Source organism: Schistocerca cancellata, chromosome 6 (assembly GCF_023864275.1).
Source record: "Schistocerca cancellata isolate TAMUIC-IGC-003103 chromosome 6, iqSchCanc2.1, whole genome shotgun sequence".
NCBI classification, from domain to species: domain Eukaryota; kingdom Metazoa; phylum Arthropoda; class Insecta; order Orthoptera; family Acrididae; genus Schistocerca; species Schistocerca cancellata.
The window spans coordinates 487,385,333-487,412,581 of NC_064631.1; the positions used below are offsets into that span (position 1 = coordinate 487,385,333).

At 42.8% G+C, this 27,249-nt stretch overlaps 1 protein-coding gene across 1 annotated transcript in view; it reads right to left on the reverse strand.

Annotated features, from left to right (window-relative positions):
• LOC126191224 (2',5'-phosphodiesterase 12) overlaps positions 1-24,917 on the reverse strand; it is a 67,844-nt gene extending 42,927 nt beyond the window's left edge. Inside the window, exon 1 of the mRNA XM_049932026.1 lies at positions 24,124-24,917. Coding sequence (XP_049787983.1) covers positions 24,124-24,893 — 770 coding nt within the window. The 5' untranslated portion in view covers positions 24,894-24,917. The remainder of the gene's footprint in view (positions 1-24,123) is intronic.
• Positions 24,918-27,249: the final 2,332 nt, after the last annotated feature.

The following is a 27,249-nucleotide window of genomic DNA, read 5'->3' on the forward strand; positions in this document are numbered from 1 at the left end:
AATCAGGAACTTGGAGAAAGATCTATAAAATACACCATAGAGAAACAGAGGTCCTGAACTAAAGATCAAACGTCCTTCGCCATATTGCTACGATGGATAAAAAGTAAAACACAGTTGACACTGTGAGCAACATTTGTTAAAATGGCTGATGATTCAGACAGCAAACACAAATGAGAACATAAGTGGTTAAGAAAAGGGCATTCCATCAGGAAATGACAAACTGTCAGAGTTTGAAGACAATGAGCACAAAGTGGTGCAGGAACACCACTTAACAAATGGCAATGGCTAAACAGATAGTGCCCAATACGCAATCTAGCTAAAACGATCTCCTCACGGCAAGAGGGCCAAGAGGAGGTCATCCATGCTCCTAGAAGAGTCTTAATTCTCTGGAGCTTGTTCCCACAAAAGGAGGACCAGTGGTGATGCCAAAGTGACACCACGTGTTGTCAGACAGCAACACAGAGATCATTGGAGGGAATGGAAGAACTAGTGGGCCGAGGTACAAGGACTGCAGCCTTGGCAGCAGTATCAGCAGCCCCATTTTCCATCAGACTGACGTGACCAGAAACCCACATGAACATCGTAATGGCTCCATCAAGAGTGAGCGACAGCTTTCGTGGCCCCGTTGCACAAAGGGATAGACAGTGTACAGCACACGGAGGCTCTGAAGGTCACAGAGAGTCAGAGCAGATGACACAATTGAAAAGCCTGTGTCACCAGATACACTGAATGGCCTGATACAGGGCAAAGTGCTCTGCTGTAAATACTGAGCAATGTTCAATAAGCCAATACCGAAAATCATCGGAGCCAATGACGGAGGAAATGTGCTTGCCCACAAGAGAGGGGTTCTGCAACATCTGAATGAGAACACTGTCCGGCCCTGGGGTGGAGGATTCAGATGAAGTGAGAGCATGGTCTAGCTCCTTCATAGTAAAGGTGGCATTGCCTGAACCTCCTCCACTCATTTCCAATGGAGGAAGGGAGAGTGATGGTGGAGCTCAAAATCTCCATAAAATAGCAGGCCAATGTATTGGAGATAACAATAGGATTCACTATGACAGCAGCTGCTACTGCCAGGCCAGAAACTGGGGAACAGACCTTGGTCCCAGAGAATTGTTGGAAGTTGGCCCATATGATGGAAGAGGGAGTGGAACTGTTAAAGCAACTAGCAAAGGAAATCCAACTAGCTTTTTTGCTATCCTGAAGAATGGAATGACACTGTGCACGCAACTGTTTATAACAAATTCAGTTTGCCATCATAGGATGACAGTTAAAAATGTGGAGAGCACATCTCTGCATGCGAACTGTGTCATGGTACACCTCAGTCCACCAAGAGACCGGGGCATGGCATGATAAAGAGGAAGTACAAGGAATGGAACTTTCTGTGGTGGTAAGGGTGACATTTGTAAGATATTCTACCTGGTCATCACAAGTGGGGAAATGTTGTTCATTGAAGATCACCAGGGAGGAGTAAAGCCTTCAGTCAGCCTTAGAAAGCTGCCATTTGAGTGTGCACGGAGGTGGGGTAGGAGTCAGCAAATGGATAGTACATAGGAAATGGTCACTCAAGTATGTGTCAGAGAGAACTCGCCACTTGAGATGATGGGCACGTTGCGCAGTGAGAACGAGAGGTCCAAATGGGAATAGGTGTGCATGGAGTCTGAAAGGAATGTAGATGCTACCCTGTTAAGGCAGACGAAGTTAAGTTGATTGATGTCAGCCAAGAAGGCACCTTTTGGACAGGTTCTGGGAGAACCCCAAAGGGGATGGTGTGCATTAAAGTCACTGAGCAGCAAAAAGGTGTGAGGGAGTTGCCCAATAAGCTGGATGAAGTCTGCCCTGGTGACACCGAGTGACGGAGGAAGGTAAATGATACAATTGGAAAAGTGCAAGTGAGGAAGGAAACTGAGAACTGCAACAGCTTGAAGCTGTGTAGTCAGGGAGATGGGTTGACTATGAACATCATCCCAGACGAGCAGCATTACTCCCCCATGAGATGGAATGCCGTCCTCAGGGGCAGGTGGGGGGGGGCATGGGGGGTGTTGGGGGGGAGACATGGGGGGAGGGGGGGTGTCAAAGAGGACCGGGAAGAAATCCGAGAACTCAAAGCGTCATGAGGAAGCAATTTTGTTTCCTAGAGGCAGAGAATAAGCAGATGCTGCAATTCCAAGAGCAGCCAAGTCCTCTTTGTTGGATCAAAGAGTGTCATGACTAGGAAAGGGGAGGAGGGAAAAAATGAAGGGGGTGTCACCTCAGCGGCTGCCGAGTGCCAGCCTTCGAAGACTCACTGCTACAGGGCGCAGAGGCTGTACAAACCTGCTCCACGAGATCTACAGAAGCATCGACGTTCTTCTTCTGTCGGTTTGCAGAGTCCAGGGCACAACAATGGTTGGTGGTGCGCACCGGCAACATGGAGGTCAGCCAGGCAAGGGTATCGCAGGAGACACCTTCGAAGAGGGTATCTGAATCGGCGAAGGAGAAGACCATTTCCCTTTGTTTGGTTTCTTGGAGCCTTTACAGTTTGCAGAGGGAGACTCAAATGTTTGTTGGCTGGAGGGACATAAGAAGTCTTGTTGGCAGTATTCCTTCTGTCCTTTCCGGCCTGCCGGTTGAGTAGCAGGTGACTTTGCACCATGAGGTGTAACAACCGCGATGCTGAATTTGAGGTTGCATGTCTGTTTGGACATGTCCTTCATGGAACAAGATGTAGCAAGAACAGTACTGCAAGTGCCAGATGGTAGAATGGAGGGTTTCCTACTAGCCAACAACTTGTAAGTGACTGGGTAAGGCGCTTTTTCCATCAACTGGATCTCCTCGACAGCCCACTCATTGAGATACATGGGATAATCTTGAGAAGAGACGCCATGGTCACCATTGCAATCGATAGAGTGGGGAGGAGGAGGTGGGCAATTGCCCTCATAAGCATCCCTACCACAGGTTACAATTTGACCAGGTGTCGACATTCAAGTGTGGTTGTAACAATGCCATTGGTAGCAGCGCATCAGGTTCGGAATGTACGGTTGGACTGTGGTAACTTGATAGCCTGCTTTGATCTTTGACAGAAGCATCATTATCAAAAGTGAGAAAAAGAGTGCGTGTGGGCACTAAGGATGGATCTACCTTTCTCATCATCCAATGGATTGCAATGACATTCTGATCAGAGAGGTACGTTTGGATTTCTGTTTCGGTCAGGCCATCGAACAGCCTAGTGTGAATAACACCACGGGAAGAATTCAGTGATCAATGGACCTCAACACGAAAAACTCAAAGTGCCATTGCGTAAACAAGAGCACGATTTCACAGGGCTGGCAACTGTATCAACACCTTTCAGAATAATATACAGATTTATTGCAGCAAAGGACTGATCATCTTCAGTACATGAAACTATGAGGAAAAGTGGTGCAGCTGGAAGGGTCTCTGAATCATTAGCCTTATTCTCTTTACATTTACTAGACGTTGACTGTGAAGAAGATGATTTGCTCATTGCGAGAAAATCCCGCACGATTGCCTGTGTCTCTGATGGTGTGCTTCTTCCAACTGCCCCCCCCCCCTCCGACACACCCAATTTACGTGATTGTTTACAGCTGAGGTCACAACTCCCAAACACCTGACAGAAGGACCAATCGGCAACTGGGAAGGTCGCAGCTCAGGCAATCACCCCTCCCAATACTAGTGGGTACATGAGAACACTACCTGTCAACCCAGGACTGGGAATTACACATTACCCAGTCACTTGTTACACATCAGACACATGGGCCGGCCTTCAGGAGCACACAGGGAGAAAGAAGAAAAAGATCGGCCTTCAGGAGCACACAGGGAGAAAGAAGAAAAAGATGAACCTCAAATTCTGAAGTGGAGGAAGGATAGGAGAAGGGGAACAAAGAAAGAAAAGAGGAACAAAAAACAGCAGAAAGACTGTTCTGATGTCAGCTACTGAAAATGCGGAACATATTTCAAAAACATTCCAGACTGTTTGCCAAGGGAGGTGTAAAAAAAAAAAAAAAATAGCAAGAGGATAGACAGGCAACATGGAAGGGAAGAAATGCTGCAAAGGCCAGGGCCCCATGGTAGCCAAGCATGCACGAACCTCTCAAAGAGGTGAGCCCCCTAGGGGACCAATGCCATTATGGTCACAAGTGTCTGGACAGATGGTTTCAATCCATTTAACATGAGAGCAAAACTTTTTACGACTTTCTATTGAGTCAGTAGACAGAATTTTACTTCAAATTCAATGAAAATGTCACACACTGCTCTCCTTACACTAATTTTGGCGTCTTTCAGTTTTTGTCTGTGAGGCTTTGGTTACATTTAAATTTGCAGTGAAGTTCTCTTTGTTTTTGTAGCAGCTTTCTAACATGGCTGTCGAATCACAGCAGGTCTTTCCCATCCCTCACAACTTTGTTTGTCACATACCTGTCTGCAATGCATTGGACAATATCCTTAAACTTTGTCCATTAATGGTCAAGATTGTAAGTGCTGGAGATCAAATTTTTTCTTGTCCACTAATAACTTACTGGAAGAGTTTTATTTCTGTCTCCTTAATTGGAAAGTTTGCCACAGGCATAAAATCAATATGGTATCATTTGCTGATGGCATGAACAGGAATTAAGTCAGAAGAGATTTAAAACTTTCCCAGTGTACATATTGTTCCACAAAATTCCGGGAGAACTGCCGGATGTTTGTAACTTCCTGCCACAATATTTCAGTGCTGAGCCTTCTGGCCATCTTCAGTGGTGGATTCACTTGGTGTTGTGTGAATGCTACTTAAGCGCATTCGATTCTGCTGCGCCGCTTGATCTCCATGGTGAAAACTCACCAATTCGATATCAATTCAATTGTCTTCCTGCGGTTCCATCACAGAATTACGCCAGCTACGGAGGACACGACTGGATTCCACGCCTCAGCCACTTTTAAACCAACAGCATTTTGGCAATATGTTGATGATACTTTTCTAGTTTGGCCTCGTGGTTTGGATCGTCTGCAAGAGTTAGTACAACATCTGAACTGCATACACCAAAACATAAAATTTACTATGGAGTTGGAGGAGGGTTGGCTGCCTTTTTTAGACATCTTGGTGCAACGTAAGAGCGATGGCACACTTGGTCATTCAGCATACAGAAGGCCCACTCGCAGAGACCTTTTCTTCCAAGCCACTAGTTGCCACCATAGGGCACAAACGATGGGCATTTTGAAGACATTGATTCACCGAGCCCATGTCATCTCTGAAACCAATAGTTTGCAAACAGAAAGGAGCATCTGCAGACTGTATTTCTGAAGAATGGGTATTAGTCCCATCAAGTGGAGAGAGCGCTACAGACCTGTAAATGATGGAGCAAAGAAGAGAAAGAGGTCTTTAAAATGACCGCCTATTTATCATAAATTGGTAATATTTCAGAGCAAATAGGCAGAATACTAAGAAAATATAAAGTGAAAGCAATCTTTCACCCTCCTGCAAATATTTCGTCGCTGTTGAGATCTGTCAAAGACAACCTAGAACTGCACAAGGCAGGTGTTTACAGCACAAATCCTTGGATATCACCTGAGATATTGAATTAACTGATGAAAGGAGGAATATAAAGATGCAGTAAATGAAGCACGCAAAAGGGAAATGAGACTAAAAAATGAGGGTGACAAATCACAAAATGGCTAAGCAAGAATTGCTCACTAAGACAAATATAAGTTCTACAGAAGCATGTATTACTAGGGGAAAGACACACACTACCAACAGGAAAATTAAAGAGAGCTTTGTACAAAAGAGAAGCAGCTGAATGAATATCAAGTGCTCAGATGGAAAACAAGTACTAAGCTAAGAAAGGAAAATTGAAAGGAATACATAGCTACGGGCTATAACAGGGAAATTGGGGTGGGAGAATTTGACAGAGCACTGAAAGACCTAAGCTGGGAGAAGGCACCTAGAAGTGACGACAGTCTTCCAGAACCGCTGATAGCCTTGAAAAAGCCAGGCATGACAAAACTATTCCACCTGGGGTGCAAGATACATGGGACAGGGAAAATACCCTCAGATTTCAAGAAGAATATAATCCCAACTCCAAAGAAAGCAGGTACTGAGAGACATGAATATTACCAAACTTGTAGTTTAATAAGTCAAGGTTGCAGAATACTGATGTGCATTACTTACAGAATAATGGAAAAACTAGTGGAAGTCAACCTAGTGGGAAGAGCAAATCGGATTCTACAGAAATGTAGAAACATGTGAGGCAATATTGACCCTACGACATAGCTTAGAAGATACGTTAAAGAAAGGCAAACCTACACTGACAGCTTTTATAGCCTTAGATAATGCTTTTGAAAATACTGACTGGTATACCCTCTTTGAAATTCTGCAGGTAACAAGGATAAAATACAGGAAGCGAAAAGCTATTTACAACTTATATAGAAACCAGACAGCAGTTATAAGAGCTGAAGAGCATGAAAGCAAATCAATAGTTGAGAAGGGAGAGAGTCAGGTTTGTAGCCTATCACTGATGTCATTCAATCAGTACTCTGAGCAAGTAATAAACGAAGCAACAGAAAAATTTGGAGAAGGAATTTAAGTTAGGGAAACTAATTATGAACTTTGAGGTTAGCCAATGACACTGCAATTCTGTCACAGACATCAAATGTTTTGCAAGTGCAGATGAATGGAAAGGGCACTGTCTTGGAAGGAGGACATAACATGAACATTAACAAAAGCAAAACATGGGTAAGGGAGCAAAGCTGAATTAAATCACGCAACTCTGAGGAAATCAGATTAGGAAATGAGACACTAAAAGTATGTAACACACAAGTTTTGCTATTTGGATAGTAAAATAATGGATAATGGCCAAATTAGACACGGTATAAAATGTACTCTGACAATGGCAAGAAAAGCATTTGTGAAGAAGAGAAATGTGTTAATACTGAATACAAATTTAAGTGTATGGAATGCAGCCTTGTACAGGAGTGAAATGAGGATGATATGCAGCCCAGACAAGAAAACAGAAGCTTTTGTAATGTGGAGCCATAGAACAGTGCTGAAGATTAGACGGCTACATTGTGTAACTAATGGAGAGGTACTGGAAAGAATTGGGAAGAAAAGTAATTTGTTGCACAACCTGATTAGAAGAGTGAATTGGTTGTACGACATATTCTGAGACATCAAGGGATCACCAGTTTAGTACTGGAGGAAATGTCGTAGGTAAACCAGAGGGAGACCAAGAGACAAGAACAGTAAGCAGGTTCAAATGGATTTGAGTTGCAGTAGTTATTCAGAGATAAAGAGACTTGTACAGAACAGAGTACCATGGAGAGCTGCATCAAACGAGTCTTCGTACTGAAGACCATAGCAACAAAAACAACACAGAAACAAACCTAATTGGGACAAGAAACCAGGCAAAATATAATACCTCTGTTACGAGCGGCCGGAGACCATAGATCCCTTATACCAAAAGACTCTGAAGGTATTCCTGAACAACCTTTGAAAGTCAGACAGCGGAATTCTGGTTCATCCTGTATAAGGGGAACAAACTTGAGTGCAATAAGAGAAAGAGAAGAAGTAGTGAAGCTGGGATGGGAGGTAAGATATTATGTGAAGAATCTGACAGAGTATAGACACAGCCTCTAAAGTAGATGAGAGTCCTTCAGAGTTATTTAGATCCTTGGGAGAGCCAGCCATGACGATTATTCCACTTTGTGTGCAAGATATATGGGCCATTCCATGAAAACTTAAAACAAAGATTGAATTTTTTTCTGTAAGTGAAGGTTGGATGGATTAAATTTGAAGTAAAATAGACCTAACTCTGAGAAATTGTATAAACAACAAGTGGCAACATTGTTACATCTTTATTATTGTTATATTACTGCAAGGTGACGATGATTATTGAAAGAACTGTCTGGGCTGTTCCATTTGAGGAAGATTTCTTATAAATAAATTTGAATAATTCTGAAAATTAATCTTTTATTTACTTACATATAGACTCATGGCTACATTTGCATTTAATTTATTTGTCATTATTACTCCATATTATATATAATATTGGAACTTTAATTATGATGGTTTGAGTGTCCCATTTTATCACAGAAAAAGTGGATTTTTTTGTATTACATTCAAACAATTAATATTTATTCAATGCTGTTTTGTATGATAAATGAACTTCATGTGATAAACATCCAACAGCAACCTGATCTCAAATAACACAAAACCATAACACTGGAGAAAGCTTTTAATAACTGTCCCATGCTGTCACAGACCAGTATATGTGGATCACTGAGCTAAACGTAACTTTTGTTTGTTTGTCTGTTTTGTTGGTTGGTTGGTTTCCAATATCCAATCTAAGAAGATGGGTAAATCTGCAGCACAAAGATAGATAGATAGATAGATAGATAGAGAGAGAGAGAGAGAGAGAGAGAGAGGAAAATACTGAAGAATATCAGGGAGGCAAAGAGAAGTACTGGCAAAAAAAAAGGCTGCTAAGCCCACAGAGAGACAGAAAACTAGCACTAAACATGAAGCAGCAGTTTTAGGGGAGGAGGGGGAAATTCTAAAGAGAGAGTACAGACAGAAACTAAAAGAGAAGAAGATACAGCCTGCAGGACTTCGGTCACCCTTTCATGTTGCACCTGCTTATCCACCCCCCAAAGTAAAGCAATGTCTGTCAAAAAGGCATTGAAGTCACTTACAGTAAGTCCAAGCAAGATTCGCTGTCTGATCACAAAACTCGCTAATGCTCATTGTCTCTCTATAACCCCAGAAACAAAACAAAAACAGAAACTGGGTGAGATTTAGTCAAGCAATTAAATCAAAGGGATGATATATGACTGCAAGTTCCTGGGAACAATGAGAGCGAATGAAGAAAAACAAAAATTTCAGAAGAGATTTATGTACACCAATATTTAAGGGGCATATCAAATATTTAAAAAGGAAAACACTGATAAGGAAGTGGGGAAATCAAAATTCTTTTCACTGCGACCAAACTTTGTCCTTCTAATCAGTGAAATGCCTCACCACAGCTGCTTGTGCCAGCTATCATCAGAACGTCAATTGACTCTTGACTGCTCTAGGTGGGCATAAAAAGGATATTCCTAAATGATCATCAGAACTGATCACTACATTAGTCTGCAATCCTGAAAATGAAATCTGCATGTCAAACAAATGTGATAGTTGTGATATCAGAAATCTGCTCAGTCAGCTTAATTCCTTAAGAGATGATACAAATGACTTACCATGGTTGGTTTGGAAAACTGTTAACGGAAAAATTGAGGTTCTGAAGGAACATACTGTCTCAAACATTTGAAGAACTTGCTGAAGAAATACCTCAGTTCCTAAAACACTGCTTCTTGGTGAAAACTCAGGATACATATTTTCAAAAAAAGAAAGGTGCTGTAGATGGTAAAGAAATCTTAGTACAGATTTTTGCCAAAAATTATACTGCCAGATTTTAAAACGGAACTCAATCTGCATACTGGAACTCTCAACAGATTGCAATCTTGACAGCAGTTGCCTGGATAAGTCCTATAATGGCAAAAAGTTGTGCTACTGCTTGTGACAAATTTCAACATGATAAATATGCTGTAACACATTCTGTCTAAAATTCTGTGATTTTTGTGTTCAGGGAAACCTACCCAGAGGCATCAACAATAAACATTTTTTCAGATGGTGCAGCAAGTCACTTTAAACAGTGTTATTCTCTCTAATTTAACTCACTTTCAGGAAAATTTCAAAGTTCTGTTAAGATGGAACTTACTAGCTGCAGGTCATGGAAAGGAAAGTGTCAGTGGTATTGGTGGGGAACTGAAGAGATTAGTATGCTATTCAGCATTAGGTATAAAACACCTGGTTGCTGGTGCAGAGTATTTTTACTGGTGTGCCAAAATCATCAGAGATAATATTTTGTTATAAAGATCAAGTGCATCAACAGAAGCCACAATCTGATGCCAGTGTTACGCTCTATTACCAAACCAACAGTAATGCTGCAGCTGCACTTCGAGAATATCACCAGCTGAAAGCGTTATGGAAATGTGCTCTTTCTCCACCTTCTGTGTGGAGCATGATGAAGTAGTTTGAATCAACTCGAGAACTGGGCATTGCTCCGAGAAGAAGCCGATGTCCGGTTTCACCACAGGTCGTTGATGAATCACTGTTGCTACGGCAGGCAAAGCTGCGCACAATTCTTTCAGGCAGTGCGTGTGGTGTTTCATGACAGTTGAGCATCCTGTGGTCCAATGTACACAAGGTCCTGACACACTCAAATGGTTTGCGCGCAATTGCCAATCATCAGGCAGTACGCATGCTGTGTCACGACAGTTGAACACCCTGTGGTCCAGTGTACAGAAGGTCTTTTGAACCATTCTCAAACGGTATCTGTACAAGATCCATATCACACAGCAGCTTGCACCGCAGGACGCACAATGACGTGTTGACTTTGCTCTCTCGCAAGAATTGAAGTTGACAAGGGCTGGCCCTGGACCACCCAATGGGCAGACGAAGCTCATTTTTCTCTAATGGATGAGGTGAACACACAGAATTGCCAAGTGTGGGGATCTCCACCATGAATGAAGCTCCTCTATATGGTGAACGTGTCAATGTATGGTGTGGCTTCATGGCTATGTTCATCATTGGCCCATTCCTTTTTGGACAGGATGGCACTCAAGGACCAAACACGTGCAGTGTGGCTGGCCAGTGTTACTGTGATATGCTTCACCAGCATGTCATAACCACCCTACGGGAGAGGGACACATTGAACTCGACAGTTTTCATGCGAGATGGGGGCCCACTACACACCACTCATGAAGTTCACCTGCTTCTCCGAAACACATCTGGAAACGATCGAGTTATCAGCCTATTGTTTCCAAATGCCTGGCCAGCACGATCATCTGATTTCAATCCTGTGATTTCTGATCGTGGGGCTACCAGAAGGACATGATTTACCATGGGGACATTCACACGTGCTAATCTAAAGCACAGCATATCAAGAGAGGTGGTAGCCAGCATACCTATAGACATGCTTCGTTCTACTGTGCAGAATGCAATCCTGCACTTTCAGACTCTTCTAGACACTGATGGGTGCCATATTGAGCCCCTTTTGTAGCAGTAACGGTACCAGCATGTCATAGTTTGATGTATCGTAGCTGCCTATTAAAAGTGTTTCAGCTGAACTGATTCTGCATTATTTCTCTTCCCCATGTCCTTGACATTAACAGTACCAAGTTTGGTTCTCGTACAGAAATTTGTTTCCGTGTTATAACGTGTTAAATAGGAAAAGTTTAATTGTAACCACATGGTACATTCAAATGTTGAAGTAGGTGCTTCTGTAGTGGTGAAGATTATATCAAAAAGACAACTAAAAATTTCATAGGACAAATCTTACAATTTGACACCACCAAATGTGAGATCAGTTTTATGAGAAAAAGTAACTCTGATTTCAAACTTGCATTCAAAAGCAAACATATGTCATGGGTTCAAATTTCTGACATAATGAAAATACTTCCAGTTCACAATATTGATAATGGGCAGAGATTTCCATTTCCTGGTGTAGACATCACTCATATATCATAATGTGAGTTCTGATAAAGAATGCTGATACTGTAACACTAGCAAAGTAGTTTTTAAGTTCTCATTTGGTAACTGACCCTTTCCGTCACATATGTAAAAAGTAAGTAAAAAGCAATGGTTTCCATGTAATTCTCCATACTCTTACAATAATACTTGATATGTGGCTATTAATTACTGAAATCATGAGACAGCACATTTGTATAATTTCACAGTACTTGAGGGATGTACTAACTCAGATGAAACTTTCATTTTGTAACAGTCCCTTTCCATCACAGGAGAATTACTTCATATTTTTACTTCAGTTAACAAAATTTTTACCTTTTATGCTTTTTGTATTAACCTTAGGATTGAAATTACCTGTTAAGAATAAAATAAACATTTATAATTTGTTTTCATGCTATTTTTGTAACAATACAGAACAAACAGAGTCTTCCAAATGATCCATTCAGACACACGGAATGGCCCATATCAGACAGGTAAAATACCCTTCGACTTCAAGAAGAATGTAATAATTCCAATTCCAAAGAAGGCAGGGCTGCCACGTGTGAGTACTACAGAACCATCAGTTTAACAAGTCACAGTGTAAACATTTTAGGGTCAACCAAAAGTTGTGGTTCCTCCCGTCTGCTTTGACCCATGACATAACTGTGCTGTGTCGTGTGATGTCACGGTGGCACAATGTTTTTGAATCAGTTTGTGTTTGTAGACTGCATGTTGTAGTATTTGGTGGTACACTCGTGTCCAATGTTTATGTTTCAAAGCTGTTTGTTAGGTAGCTTAGTCAGTCACTTGACACAGTTAGTATGAGGTCATCATCATTGGAAGAGTTACTTTAATTTTGCATATTATGGGTGATCGATTCATACTTTTGTTTGCTATTATTAGGCCTAATGCCATGTGTTCCTTATGGTCAGAAATTTATTAGTGTTTTTTTTCTTTTTGGTCAATAATGAACATCACAAATTTAAGAGCAGGTGTTGCAGTTGGTGAAGATATGTTGTCTACGGGCAAGTTCCTACTGTTATTTGGACAGGTTCAATAACAGATTTGATGATTTGAGTGTGTTGGTTTTTGGTACTGTAGGCTTTGTTTTAGATACCATGTATGTCAACTGAAACTGCGGTATCAGGTTCTGAAGTTGTGCGTGGGTTCACGGTACTGAGGGCTTCATTTGAAATGTATAGGTCAAGTGAAATTTGCAGTACCAGGTTTTTGAGTCGTGTATGAGTTCCTGGCATCAAATGCTTCATTTGAGCTACTATATAGGTCAAGTGAAATTTACAGTACCAATTGTTTCTGTTGCTTCCTTTTCTGATTGTAAACTGAAAATTCTGTGTGCTTGGGTTTTGAGTTAATATTTGTTTTTGGATGGTGTCATTCTTATTGTTGCGTATTTAGTCTGTCTCAACCCAAAACCCCTTACTTCCCGCAGTTGTCCTGTTAGCTTCATTGGGTCAATGGAGGCGCTTGATCCCATCTGTCAACTTCGACCCATGACATAAGGGTGTTGTGGTGTGTGACGTCATAATGGTGCGGAGTTTCATTTATAAATGTGTTGTGTTTGTAGATGTCATCTTGTTGTGGTTGGTGGTGTCCTCCGGTGGTCTGTGTGTGGTCCGCGTGTTATGTGGTATATTAGGTTCATTTGGGTGCCAGTGCTTGATGTGTGCATTTATCGGTCACGACTGTTATAGAAGAATGGAAATTGGTTTCAGTGAGTTCAGAATTAAGTTTATGTTATTGCAGTGTCGTTTGATGTTATTGGTTTGCTGTTTGTCACGCAGTAAGCCGTTTAACTCAATTTGTGGCTACTTTTGTTAGGTATGGATATGACTTCTAAATTTAATAGTGCACGTCTGTGGGCTGAAATGGGGCACGGCATGTTGTCCGTCATTACATTTCTGCAACTTTTTGTGCTTGTGATGGAGATAGTGAAATACGGCGTATGCAAGCAGAATATGCAGTTGGCCAGAGTTCCAGCATCTTGGATCAAAGACTGTTGGTGGATTTTTGTTTTTGGGGGGAGGGTAAAGTTTGGGTGGGTGGGTGGGGGTTTTTGGATCTATTGTTCGCGTATTATGATGTTTGGTGTGGTTTTTAAGTGTTGTTGGGTCAGTGTTATTTCTACATGTGTTGGTGGATCATGTTTTGGTATCAGCACTTGTGGTTGATTTATGTATCTTAGGGGAAGCACTCGATTTCAATTTTTTTGGTATTGTCAGTTGTATTTGAGCTATATAGGTCATGGGAAGTGTCAGATTCCAATGTGTTGTCATAGCTATATGTGTTTTGGTATCATGAGCTGGTGTTGACCTGTATAGGTCAAGGGAAGTGTCCAATTCCAATGTTTCGTAGCTGTGTTTTGGTATCATGAGCTGCTGTTGACCTATATAGGTCAAGGGAAGTTGGTTAGTTGGTTTAAATGAGGAGAAAAGGGACCAAACTATGAGGTCATCGGTCCCTTGTTCCTAATAAAAACAATGCCACAAGTGTGAGAATAAAACAGACGAGACATATAACACAAAATGGAACGAAAGGAAAGACCGCAAGAATGAAGGAAAGGCAACAAACACTACAGGAACAAAAGAGGACAGGAAAACAGCAGAGATATGCAAGAAACAGCTAGAAGAGAGTAAAACAAGGAAGCACATTACAGTAGCTGGCAGACCACGAAAATAAAAAGGAAAAGCCAGCCACCCTGCAACACATTAAAAGCTCCACCCTAAAAGCACTACGGTGAAGGACACATAGGGAAAAAAAGGACATGTGCTAAGACTCAGATCGAAAAAACCCACCCTCACGGATGAAATGTAAAACCAAATCAACTGATGAGGCGTTGGCTGCTAAAATCAATGATAACGAGTCTGGCAACCGAAGATGAAGTCACACGGCAGCCAAAGGAGGACAGAGCAAAAGAAAATGGGCCACTGTCAACCCGGCACCACACCGACACTGAGGTGGACCTTCACGGCATAGGAGGTAGTCTTGGGTCGCCCAGCCATGGCCAATACAGAGCTAGCAGGGAACCACGGAGTCCCTGCAAGAGGCCCTCATCAAGGACTTCCACACATTCATGAATGGTCCCCTTAATGGCTCGCAGTTTCTTGTGCGTATTGAGATTTTGCCATTCCATCTCTCAAGGCTGAAAAACCTTGCAGTGTAATAACGAACACAGGTCAGTTGCGGGCATGCCCATCTCCAGAAGTGGTTTCTGTGTAGCCTGTTTGGCCAGCCTGTCAGCAAGTTCATGTCCTGGGATTCCGACATGACCAGGGGTCCAGATGAACGAACACCACTGAACGACTGGACCGTTCCAGGGCACAGATGGACTCCTGGATGGACGCTACCAAAGGATGATGAGGGTAGCACTCGTCGATAGTTTTCAGGCTGCTCAAGGAGCCAGTACATAAAATAAAAGCCTCCCCAGGGCATGAACGGAGATATTGAAGTGCATGAGAAATGGCCACCAACTCTGCAGTGAATACACTGCAGCCATCAGGTAAAGAATGCTGTTCAATATGGCTGATGTGAATTTAGGCAAAGCCAACGTGACCATCAGCCATCAAGTCATCTGTGTAAACCACCTGAGAGCCCCGGAACACGTCAAGAACCGAGAGGAAGTGACAGCGGAGAGCCACAGGGTTAATGGAGTCCTTAGGGCCATGTAAAAGGTCCAGACAAAGCTGCATTCGAGGCGTACACCATGGAGGCATACGTGAACGGACCACAAGTAGAAGTGGTAAAGGGAAGGACTCCAGTTCGGAGAGAAAGGACCAAACGTGAACCACAATTGTTAACCTCGACCTGGGCTATCAATGCGGAAGATGGACTGCCACAGGTGGGAAAAGGAGAAAGTAATTCAGATGCTTAAGAGAACTACGAATTTGTGCTGCATAACTGGTGAGCAGTTGTGCACGTCTGATTTGGAATAGAGGGATCCCAGCCTCCACCAGTATGCTGGTCACCGGACCCATCCTAAAAGCTCCTCTTGTTAGTCGAACCCCGCAGTGGTGCACAGGTTCATGTAAATGCAATGCTAAGGGCACTGCCGACCCATAAACCACACTCCCATATTCAATTCAGGATTGGACAAGGGCTCGGTAAAGACGCAGCAGCATAGAGCAATCTGCAGCCCAATTTGTGTTGCTCAGGCAATGGAGGGCATTGACGTGCTGCCAGCACTTCTGCTTACGCTGATGAAGATGAGGGAGCCAAGTCAATCGAGCGTCAAAAACCAGTCCTAGGAATTGATACGTCTCCACTACAGTGAGTGGATCGTCATTAGGGTAAAGTGTGGGTTCTGGATGAACGGTAGGACACCAACAGAAGTGCATAACACACGACTTTGCAGCCAAAAACTGGAAACCGTGGGCTATAGCCCATGACTCCGCCTTGTGGATGGCTCCCTGTAGGCAACACCAGTACTGGAGCAGCAGTATGAAATGCTGAAGTCCTCTGCATACAGAGAAGGTGAGATGGAGGGCCCGACAGCTGCTGCTAGACTGTTAATGGCCACTAAAAATAGAGATACACTCAATACAGAGCCCTGCAGGACTCCATTTTCCTGGATACGGATGGAACTATGGGAGGCACCAACTTGGAGACACAAATGTCGAAGCGACAGGAAGTTTTGGGTAAAAATCGGGAGTGGGCCCCAGAGACCCCACTCATACAATGTCGCAAGGATATGATGTCACCAGGTCATGCCGTATGCTTTACATAACTCAAAAGAGATGGCAACCAGGTATTGCAGTCTGGAAAAGGCTGTTCAGATGGCAGACTCGAGGGACACAAGATTATCAGTGGTAGAGCGACCCTGACAGAAGCCGCCTTGACATGGAGCCAGTAGGCCACATGACTCCAGGACCCAACCCCATTGCCAACGTACCATACGCTCCAGCAGCTTACAAAGAATGTTGGTGAGGCTGATGGGCCGATAGCTATCCACATCAAGCGGGTTTTTACCGGGTTTGAGCACTGGAATGATGGTGCTCTCCCACCACTGTGATGGAAAGACGCCATCGCACCAGATCCGGTTGAAGATGACGAAGAGATGTCACTTGTAGTCATGTGAGAGATGTTTAATCATCTGGCTGTGGATCCGATCAGGCCCAGGAGCTGTGTCGGGGCAATGTGCAAGGGCACTGAGGAGCTCCCACTCTGTAAATCGGGTGTTATAGGATTCACTGTGGCGTGTAGTGAATGAGAGGACATTCCCTTCCAGTCACCGTTTGAGAGTGTGCAGAGGCTCAAGCAAAGTGCTCGGCAATCATGTTTACGTTGGTAGATAACACGCCATTTAGGCTAACACCAGGAACACCTGTTGGGATCTGGTACCCGAAAAGACGTTTGATGTTTGCCCAGACTTGGGAAGGTGATGTATGGCACCTAATGGTCAAGACCTATCTATCCCCAACACTCCTGCTTCCGTCGTTTGATAAGTTGGCGAACGTGGGCACGGAGCAATTTAAAGGCTATGAGGTGCTCCAGGGAATGGTGCCACTTAGGCCGCTATAGAGCTCGCTGACACTCCTTAATTGCTTCAATGACTCCCGGCGACCACCAAGGGACTGCCTTACACCTCGGGCACCCTAAAGAGCGAGGTCTTGCATTTTCTGCCACAGAAACAATTGTTGTAGTCACCTGCTCAACCACCACCTCAATGTTACCATGTGGGGAAGATTCAACAGCAACAGCAGAGGTGAAAGTTTCCCAGTTCGCCTTGTTTAAAGCCCATCATCTGGGTAGGCATCCATGGGCCTGATGCTGGGGCAGTGACAGGAAGATGAGGAAGTGGTCACTACCACACAGGTCGTCATGTGCTCTCCATTGGATAGATGGGAGAAGTCCTGGGCTGCAAACTGATAAATCAATGGCCGAGTAAATACCTCTAGCCAAAGTGAAATGTGTGGCGGCCCCAGTATTTAAGAGGCAGAAGTCAAACTGAGACAGTAAAGTTTCGACATCTCTGCCTCGGCCAGTAAGCACATTAAAATCTCCGAAAAGTAGGAAAGGTTTAGGGAGTCGATCAATCAGTGCAGCTAATACATTCAGGGGTACTGCGTCATCTGGAGGAATATATACATTGCAGACAGTTATTTCCTGCATCGTCCTTATTCTGACAGCCACAGCTTCAAGAGGGGTTTGAAGAGGCACAGGTTCACTACAGTCTGAGTTTAGGACATAAACTCAAACTCCACCTGACACTCGATTATAGTCACTACGGTTCCTGTAATCTCTCTTATAGCCACGGAGGACAGGGGTCCACATTGCTGGGAACCAGGTTTCCTGGAGGGCAATGCAGATAGCATGTGTAAAGCTTAACATGCTGGCATAGCTCAGCCAGGCGGTGGAAAAAACTGCCGCAATTCCACACTGGAGAATGACATCATCGTGAGACTGAGAAACCAAGGAACATTCAATGAGGCAGTTTACGCCTCAGAGTCACCTGCTGCCACTCACTTATTGCCTGAGCAGTCTGTACCCATTGTGTCTGAGGGTCAGGCGAGATCCAGGTCCTCGATGGACACCAAAATCTCCACCCCATTCCCACATGCAGAGCTTGTAGGTAGCAGTGGTGTGGGTGCCACCACAATTTCCTTGGTCTTAGGGGTTTTCTTTTTGGATTCCTCTCACTGTTTCTTGGAGTTTCCCTGGCTCGGAGGACTTCACTGGCTCAGTCTCCGGAACTGAGGATGAGCATGAAGCCCTATGACCAGCTGCTTTTGGGCTCTTCAGCCAGTGGCGAGTGTCATCTTTCCCACTAGGAGAAATCTGGGAGGGGAGTGACCCAAGGGACCCCTTTCTAGAGAGAAGACGAACAAGACTTATGCTTTTCCAGCTTAGAAGTGGGGAGGGATGTCCCCGATGGTTGGGGGGGCGGGGGGGGGAGGGGAGGCGGGCTGCTGCTCCTGAAGTAGGTGGTGCAGGAGCAACAGGGAGGGAAATGCCCCCCAACATCAAGGGGGCAGGTGTAGTCTTCTGGCTCTGAGAGGTGACTGGGGTTGGCGGAGTTGATAGTGCCAGAACTGTTGTAGCAGCAGCTTAAGACAATGTCATACGCACAGGATGTAGGCATTAAAATTTTCTCTTAGCCTCAGTGCCAGTCAGTCGGTCCAGGGTCTTGTACTCCATGATTTTCCTTTCTTTCTGGAGAATCCTGCAGTCTGGCAAGCAAGGCAACTGCTGCTGTCCGCAGTTGACACAGATGGGAGGCGAGGCACATGGAGTATTGGGATGTGATGGGTGTCCACAATCTCGATATGTGACGCTGGAAGTACAGGGGGAAGACATATGGCCGAACTTCCAGCACTTAAAGCACCGCATCGGGGGAGGGATGTAGGGCTTTACATCACAGCGGCAGACCATCACCTCGACCATCTCGGGCAATGTATCACACTCGAAGGCCAAACGGTGGACACACCAGACGAAATGTACACCTCGCCACTCTAAATTGGCGTACAAGATACTGGAGCGAATAAGATCCACTGTCATCCTTAGCCTGACGTTCCTCCAGTGACATGGCCGGGGAGGGGAACAATTTGGGGTCGTACTTCTGTGCACTGAACTGAGCTCGTGAATGCTTAGAGACTGCTGGTGTTTCACCACCAGCAAGAGATGATGGACTACGCTTCATCGCGTGTCATCCACCCTGATGCCACCCACTCCAACTAAGGGCCCTCCCCACGGGTGCCACTCAGTCGCAGCAAAGGCCACCTGGCAGGGCGGCCATTGCCGGCAGTCCCACTGCCCCAGGGGGATGGGCATCAATCCCTTGGCATACACAGGGAGTTAACAAGGCAGGCATCAGCAGAGCAATCCCTGTATGGTCAGGCGGCTACAGCCAACAGGGTACATGGTGGCCCCACAACGGACTGGCTACCGTGCTGGATATCAGGTACAAAGAAGTCCATGGTCATCGTCGACGCAGAAAGTGACACTGCTTAGTGCATGGTGGAAAATGCACCCAGGAAGGTGTCCTTGCCCAAGAGCAGCAGAATGGGTGGGACTGCAATGTGACAACAAGAAAGTGAGCTAAAGCTCTCAATGCACGATGGACACAATGCACCATGTAAGGTGGCCTTCCCCAATCGGCTCACTCTTCAGGCAAATTTTGAAGAATGGAGGTCAAACCGTACGAGAGACCATCACATAAAGGCCGAAATGTGTGAAACTACTTTTAGTCACCTCTTATGACAGGCAGGAATACCTTGGGCCTATACTAGCCCCAGGTCCCTCAGGGGGGTCAAGGGAAGTGTCCAATTCAAATTTTTGTTGTTATATGTGTTGGTTTTGTGGTATCGATAGTTGCAGTGTGATCATGATTTTTGGAGTTGTTGGTTTTTATTTTGTGGTATCGACAATTGCAGTTGAGCTACATAGGTGAAGGAATGTAACAGATTCCTGTCGATATTGTAAGTGTAGAAGAATTTGGGAATTTTGTGGTGTTTTTATGTCATCATTTTGTGTGGTTTGGGTTCGTGGTGTGCATCTGTATGTGTTTATATTTAGTTTGTCCCCGCCCAAAATCCCCAATTTCCCACGCTGCTCCCATTAGTTCGATTATAGTTTTGGAGGGAGATTTGTTTGTTGGTTTTATAGGTATTTTTGTGTTTATGTAGTGACATCATAGGCACCATATTGGAGATGTTGAGAATGGTCGTTTCCACTGTATTGGTGACGTCGTGGGTCAAAGCAGACGGGTGGAATTGGATGCTTCTGTAATCCCACTTCATTTATTGCTGGAATTAAAAGTATTTCACATGTTTTTTGTGTATGTTCATGTGTGTAATGAAGTGTCATCATGGTCTGTCACAGTGTATACACTTGAAATTGGGGTGCCTGCCATGATAATGAAATCACAGGTTAAAGAAGATGGGTGGAATCATAACTTTTGGGTAACCTCAAATACTGACACAAATTATATATGGAGGAATGGAAAAACTGGTAGAGGCTGACCTCGAGGAAAGTAAATTTGGGTTCTAGATAACTGTAGAAACACAAAATGTAATACTGACCCTATGACTTATCTTAAGCAATAGGTTTAAGATATGCAAACCAGCATTTATAGCATTTGAAGACTTAGAGCAAGCTTTTGACAATGTGGAGTGGACTACGATCTTTGAAATTTGAAGGTAGTAGGTATAAAATACAGGGATTAAAAGGTTACTTACAACTTGCAATGAAAGTAGACTGCAGTTACAAAGGCTGAAGGATATGAAAAAAAAGGCAAAGATGAGAAGGGTTTGTAGTTTACCCTGGATGTTATTCCATCTGTACTTTCAGTAAGCTGTGAAGGAAACTAAGGAGAAATTTCAAAATGGAATTAAAAGAGGTCAATGGAGGTGTCAGATCCCACCTGTCGGCTTTGACCTGTGATGTAAGGGTATTGTGGTGTGTGACATCAGGACGGCACAGAGTTTAGTTTATGAGTGTGTTGTGTTTGTAGATGTCATTTTGTTGCAATCGGTGGTGTCCTCTTGTGGTGTGTTTATGGTTTGCGTGTTATGTGGTGTATTGGGTTCATTTTGGTGTTGCTGCTTGATCTGTTCAGGTGTTGTTTATGACTGTTCTTCGACAGAAATTGGTTTCAGAGTTAAGAATTAAGTTTTTGTTGTGTCTAATTTATTGTAGTGCTGTTTGCTGTATGCCGCATGATGAGTCATTTAATTTAATTTGTGGCTGCTTTTGTTAGGCACGGATATGACAGATAATATAATAATGTTCGGCTGCAGGTGGAAATGGGGGACAATATATTGTCCCTCATAAAATTCTTACAGTTATTGGAATGTTGGCTGAAGTGGTGAAGTGCAGCGTGTGTCAGCAGAACATGCGGTTGGATAGAGTTCCGGTGTCTCCGACCGGGGACAACTACATGTGGCGGTGCCATAGGAACAACCTTTGGCACTCCATAAGGTGTGGTACCTGGATCGAGAGGTCTAGGTTGGGCATGAGAGAGAGAGTGTTGATGACATATTATCCTCCCATAGAGTGAGTGAGAGGACAGTTTTTGATTTGTTTCCATTTTGTAAGGAAGTTTGTTCTGAGTATATTAAGTACAGGGTCAAGTTGGGTTTTGGAGAGGAGCACAAAAAGGGAATTGGTGGGATTAATTGAGAAGTTTATAGAGGAGGGTAGCACAATAGTTTCCGATGCTTTTACATCCTATAGGGTGGTGGGCCAGAGGGGGTATGATCATTTAGTTGTTTACCATAGCTTAAATTCAAGAATTATGAGACTGGGGAATGTACAAATACGATAGAGGGATTTGGGGGGGTGGGGTTTAAGTCAGTTATTGGGAGGGGGAAGAAGTGCTCTTCTAACCTTCAATCTCATTTAGATGAGTATTGTTGACGGAAGAGTGTCCCTAGGGACTATTGCATTTTCACATTTTTTAAGAGCTATTAGCAAAATATATAGGCTGAAGGTGGGAGAGGGGTATAGTTGTTGGTAACATTAGTGGAGGTAGGTGGGTGGGGGGTGGTGGCTGTTTTATGATTATGTTGTGGAGAATCTGTTTTGTTGATTTTGGGGGGAGGGTGGAGGTTTTTTGTTTTGTGTGTGTGTGTGTGTGTGTGTGCGTGTGTGTGTGTGTGCGTGAGAGAGAGAGAGAGAGAGAGAGAGAGAGAGAGAGAGAGAGAGAGACTGTGTTGTGTGGTGTCTGACCTAGCATGTAGTGCCGGAGCTCTTTTGTGGTAAGCAGTCTTTTTTTTTTTTCATTTTGGTGTATTTTTCAAGTGTTATGATGTTTGGTGGGGTATTTCTGTGTTGTTTGGTCGGTCGGTGGTATTGTATTTACTGCATGTGTTGGTGGTTGAAGTTGTGGTATTGGCACTTGGGGTTGATTTAGATACTTTTGGGGAAGTACTTGTTTGGATTTTTTTGGTATCATCAGTTGTTTTTGAGCTTTATAGGTGATGAAAAGTGTCTGATTTCAATATGTTGTCGAAGCTATGTGTGTTTTGGTATTGTGAGCTGATGTTGACCTATATAGGTGAAGGGAAGTGACCGATTCCATTGCATCGTCGGTTTTGGTACTGTGAGCCGCTGTTGACCTATATAGGTGAAGGGAAGAGTCCGATTCCAATGCGCAGTGGTTGTTATGTTGGTATCGCGAGCTGCTGTTAACCTATATAGGTCGAGGGAAGTGTTCGATTCCAATGCGCGGTCGTAGCTATCTGTGTTTTTGGTATTATGAGCTGCTGTTGACATATATAGGTTAAGGGAGTGTTCGATTCCAATTTGGTTTAAGTGTTGGTTTTGTTTGAAGAGCAGTGGAACAGTATGGACAGGGTCTTTAAAAGGGATAATAAGATGAACACCAATAAAAGAAAAATGGGGGTAATGAAACATAGTCGAATTAAATCAGGCAATGCTAAGAGAATCAGATTAGGAACCGAGATACTTAGAGATATGGATGAGTTCATGCAGCAAAATAACTGACAATGGCCAAAGTAGATATGATATAAATCACAGACTGGCTACAGCAAGAAAATAGACTCTGAGAAAGATAAATTTAAGTATTACTTAGTCTTTTCTGGAGGTATTTGGAATGCACCCTTGTACAGAAGGAAAACATGGAAAATAAGCAGTTCTGACAAGAAGGTAACAGGCGCTTCTAAAATGTGATGCTATAGAAGAATGTTTAGGATTACATGGGCAGATCAAATAACACATAAGGAGATACTGAACTGAACTGACGAAAAAGTAAATTAATGGCATAATCTGACTATACAAAGGGTTCACTTGATAACACACATCATGAGGCATCGATGAATTGTCAAATTGGTATGGGTGTGTGAATGATGGTTTATTCCTTGAATATTGTTACTCCAAAGTCCTGTATGCTGCTGTTTTTTCACAGTGAAGTTTGTTGTTACAGTATGTTTATATAGTTTAGGATTCCATTACAAATAGATTGGTGTGTGTTTACTAGGTAACAAGAGGTCCACTTTGGCTTCATTGCAGCTAAATTGACGTTAATGAGTCCCGGAGAACTTCCATATTTTCGTGTTGCTGGTTTCTTTGAGAATACTATAGTTTAGTGGATAATTAACATCATGAAGTGTGGTTCAGATACAGTGGTCAATTGATCTTGAATTTTTGTTTTAAGAATTCGTCAAACAAGAAGTCAATGGAGTTTTGTTTAATTTATTGGATTTGTTTCCTATTTAAAGGGCAGAAGGGGCTGTTTATTCGGTTTGTCCCAACGCCACAAAATTTACGCGAGTATTCCCATTGCTTACATATTGGTTTTTAGAAACTTGTTTTTTTTTTTTTTTTTTTTTTCCTTCGATGACATTGGGGTTTGTTGCCAGTTCATTATGGTTGTATGAACGACTTGTTGGACGCTAGTTTGATATAGACAAATTGTCTATGTTTGCTATTTGAATGACATACCAAGTCAAAGCCAAGCCCCAATATTGGCTGTTTTGATTGCTTCTATAAACGAGATGTGACGAGTTGATAATGTTACGATGCGATGAAAAACTTAATGTAGACAACCAAGATATAAAACATATGTTACACATCGGAGATCCTATTGTCACTCCTTTTTTACTGTCACATTGTTTCATCAAGTTTCACTACGATACCTGTCTTTTTCAAGTCGTGTAGACGTGAAAACATGGCGGTTCTCGAAGGGACATCGACCTGGTCCAGCTTCAACGACATTCTTCGACATTTCTTCTGCTACGGGACCTTCCACATCACCGTTGCTCGGAACACAGGAGAACTTCAAAAAGCTCCCAATGTCTTTAACTGTTGGCGTGTAATAATAACCACTCCCGACCTGTACACACTCAGAGCACGTTGATGTCGCACATCTGTACCATGTAAACTTGCTACTTTCCTCTCTAGCAAACAGCATTTTAAACTTCGCAGGATAAACAGGAAAACCTGCCATAATACTGGCAGGTAATTTCACTATATCAACAGACGGTGCATTCATAACAACAATATAATCGACACCAGCAACATGTAAAGTAAGATTTTTCGAACATTTAAGAAGATCCGCACATCTAGTGTCTGGCGGTACAAGAGCACTATTTTTGAGAATTTCAACACGTACATTTGAAGACGTATCTTCTGTTTCCTTTTTCTTTTTCTTCGCTTTTTTCTGTAGAGCTTTCTCTACATTTGCAGAAACTCTGTTTGTCAAATCCTTAACACTCTCTGACACTTGCCGACTAAAATTGAATTGACGATTCACTCCTAAGTCTGCATTTTGGAAATGAAATGTAACATGGAATTGGTCAGCTCCTTCCTCGTGCCTGAAATATGCAGCAGGCATCTTGCAGAGAGAACGTAGAGAAATTTTTGGCAGTGTTATTTTACGAGCCACCACCCAACCTCCACGCATCATCACATAACCTACATAGCACAAACAACTAACCAAAGTGTTTTCCAATTACACTGCAGACTACACAGCACTTCTTGAATGTTCCCCTTCCTCTTTGAACTACTGGTTCCAAGTAGGTAACCTCGTTGGTTAGGCTGGTATTACACTATCAAACTTCTTTGTCAAAAATCTTTGTCAAATAAATTTGATGGTGTAATAGGATCTTTGTCAAATGTCGTCCAATATTTGATCAAATCTAGGGCCTCGCTGTAGATTTGATCAAAGAAATCGCTTGTCTTCTGTTCACTGCAATGTGACATGTTAACAGTCCACATGGAGCGCTAGCATAGGTGCAGCGTTCTGTCGTCTGTAGTGTTTTTTTAAACATTGCCGGTAAATACAGTTGGTGTGTGCCGACAACTACAAAATTAATAGAGATGTTGAAGCTGATTAGGCGCTTTACAACGTGAGGCACCCTGAATACAAAAATAGATTAAGAAGATTGGAGACCTGACCTGACCTAACCTAACATAACCCTCTCCTGTAGCAAGGAATTGGAGTGTTACCTTCGACCATAGATACTAGTAGACTGGCCTTGCTGTGCAGAAGCTATGGGGCTAGTGTGGCTCCAACATAAACCACGTGACTGTTGGCAAAACGTGGCGGGATTTCAAATCAGCGGTCTGCCATCCTATGTTTGCATCGGATTTTCCCCACATTTCTCAACTGGCTGCCAAATGCTTCCAACAAAAACTACTTTTTTATTTGTGAAAAATTATGCCAGAACTACATTTGACCTGGATTTGTTCAAAGTACCATTTATAAAATCTAACAAATACATCGAACGCCACTCTGGTGGGCAGCGGGACGAAATTACTATAAACTATCAATTATAGTAAAATGTCGTTAAAATTCTCGTGTCAAAACTTTAAACATTGTATTCGCCACGTTTCGAGCTTTAGTCACTTATAAAAGAAAATGGGCTATGGGAATTATGTCAACTATAGGTGTCAAAATTGTTTACTTTAGGAGCAGGTCCATTTTAGAGTATCAATTTTAGGTGCACTTCAAAGGTTCAGTTCCAACTATTTTTACAAAAGTTTAAACTATCAGTTTAAAAAAAAAAGATATTTTAGATGAAAGGTGAGACTTTGCAGTTTCAGAAAATAATTTTGGAGCCTAGGTTTAAAAATGACAGACACTAAATACAAATTATAGATATACATTGTAAATAATAACTAACCTATCAAAACACTTCTCCGCGAAGTGCTTAGAGCAAAGGCGCGTATGTGCAAACGGCTTAAAGTTTTTCCGTTTCAGGGCCTGTATCCAAAGCTGCCTTCGGTTTTCATCCTTACGGAACTTATGAGTAGGAACGAGAAACGATTATACTTACTTCTGTAACCAAATTATCACAGATACTTTCCAAAATGTAACATGAGTCTGACTTTACAGGCATCGCTTTCAACACTTTAATTTACGTGATACTCTATTTCAAGTGTAAAAAACATATAAAAGTCACTTCAGCAGATTTCAATAAACGCATCTGCACTACCTTAAACACACTTACACGTGAATGTAATGCCATTTACCCATCAAAACGCTGAGTACAGCCTTAAGCGCAACACGAAACAACCATGTTTTGCCAACATTCACGTGACTTCAGCCCAGAGATGTTGGGGCCACGAAAATGACGTCAGGGCCAGTCTATTATATTTATGGTCGAAGAGTGTTACAGTGAGGCTGTCTTCTGAAGATGTAGCAGTTCTTAAGTGAATATTGTGCTTTGTGATATGAGGATACACTTCACTGAGCACATACAGAAATGTATGCTCATCCATTCTTAAGTAATTGTTGTACGACTTGACGTCTTCCACTGTAAGCTCACGTAACAAGTTTTGTTGAATGCTTTTATCGTGTCGTCGTAAAACCCACGGCTTCACCCAGATTAGATTAGTTTTTCGTTTCATAGATACGTGCTGAGGAGATCCTTGTGGATGTGGAATACGTCAATTTTTTAAAGCTGAAATAACAATAACAATACTAATAGTATGAATCAATACAAACATCATTTGTTTTTATTAAAAATTTCGTCAATGGAGTAGAAGGAGTTGGCCACTAGTAAGTCTTTCAGGCTCCTTTTAAACTGATCTTTATCTGTAACTAAATTTTTTTATGTTTGCTGGCAAATTATTGAAGATGAGTGTTCCTGAGTAGTGGACCCCTTTTTGAACTAAAGCAAGTGCTTTTAAGTCCTTCTGCAGATCATTTTTGTTCCTGGTATTGTATGTATGAACTGAGTTGTTTGTTAGAAAGAGAGATATATTATTTAGGACAAGTTTCATTAAGGAGTAAATATACTGAGAAGCAGTAGTTAGTA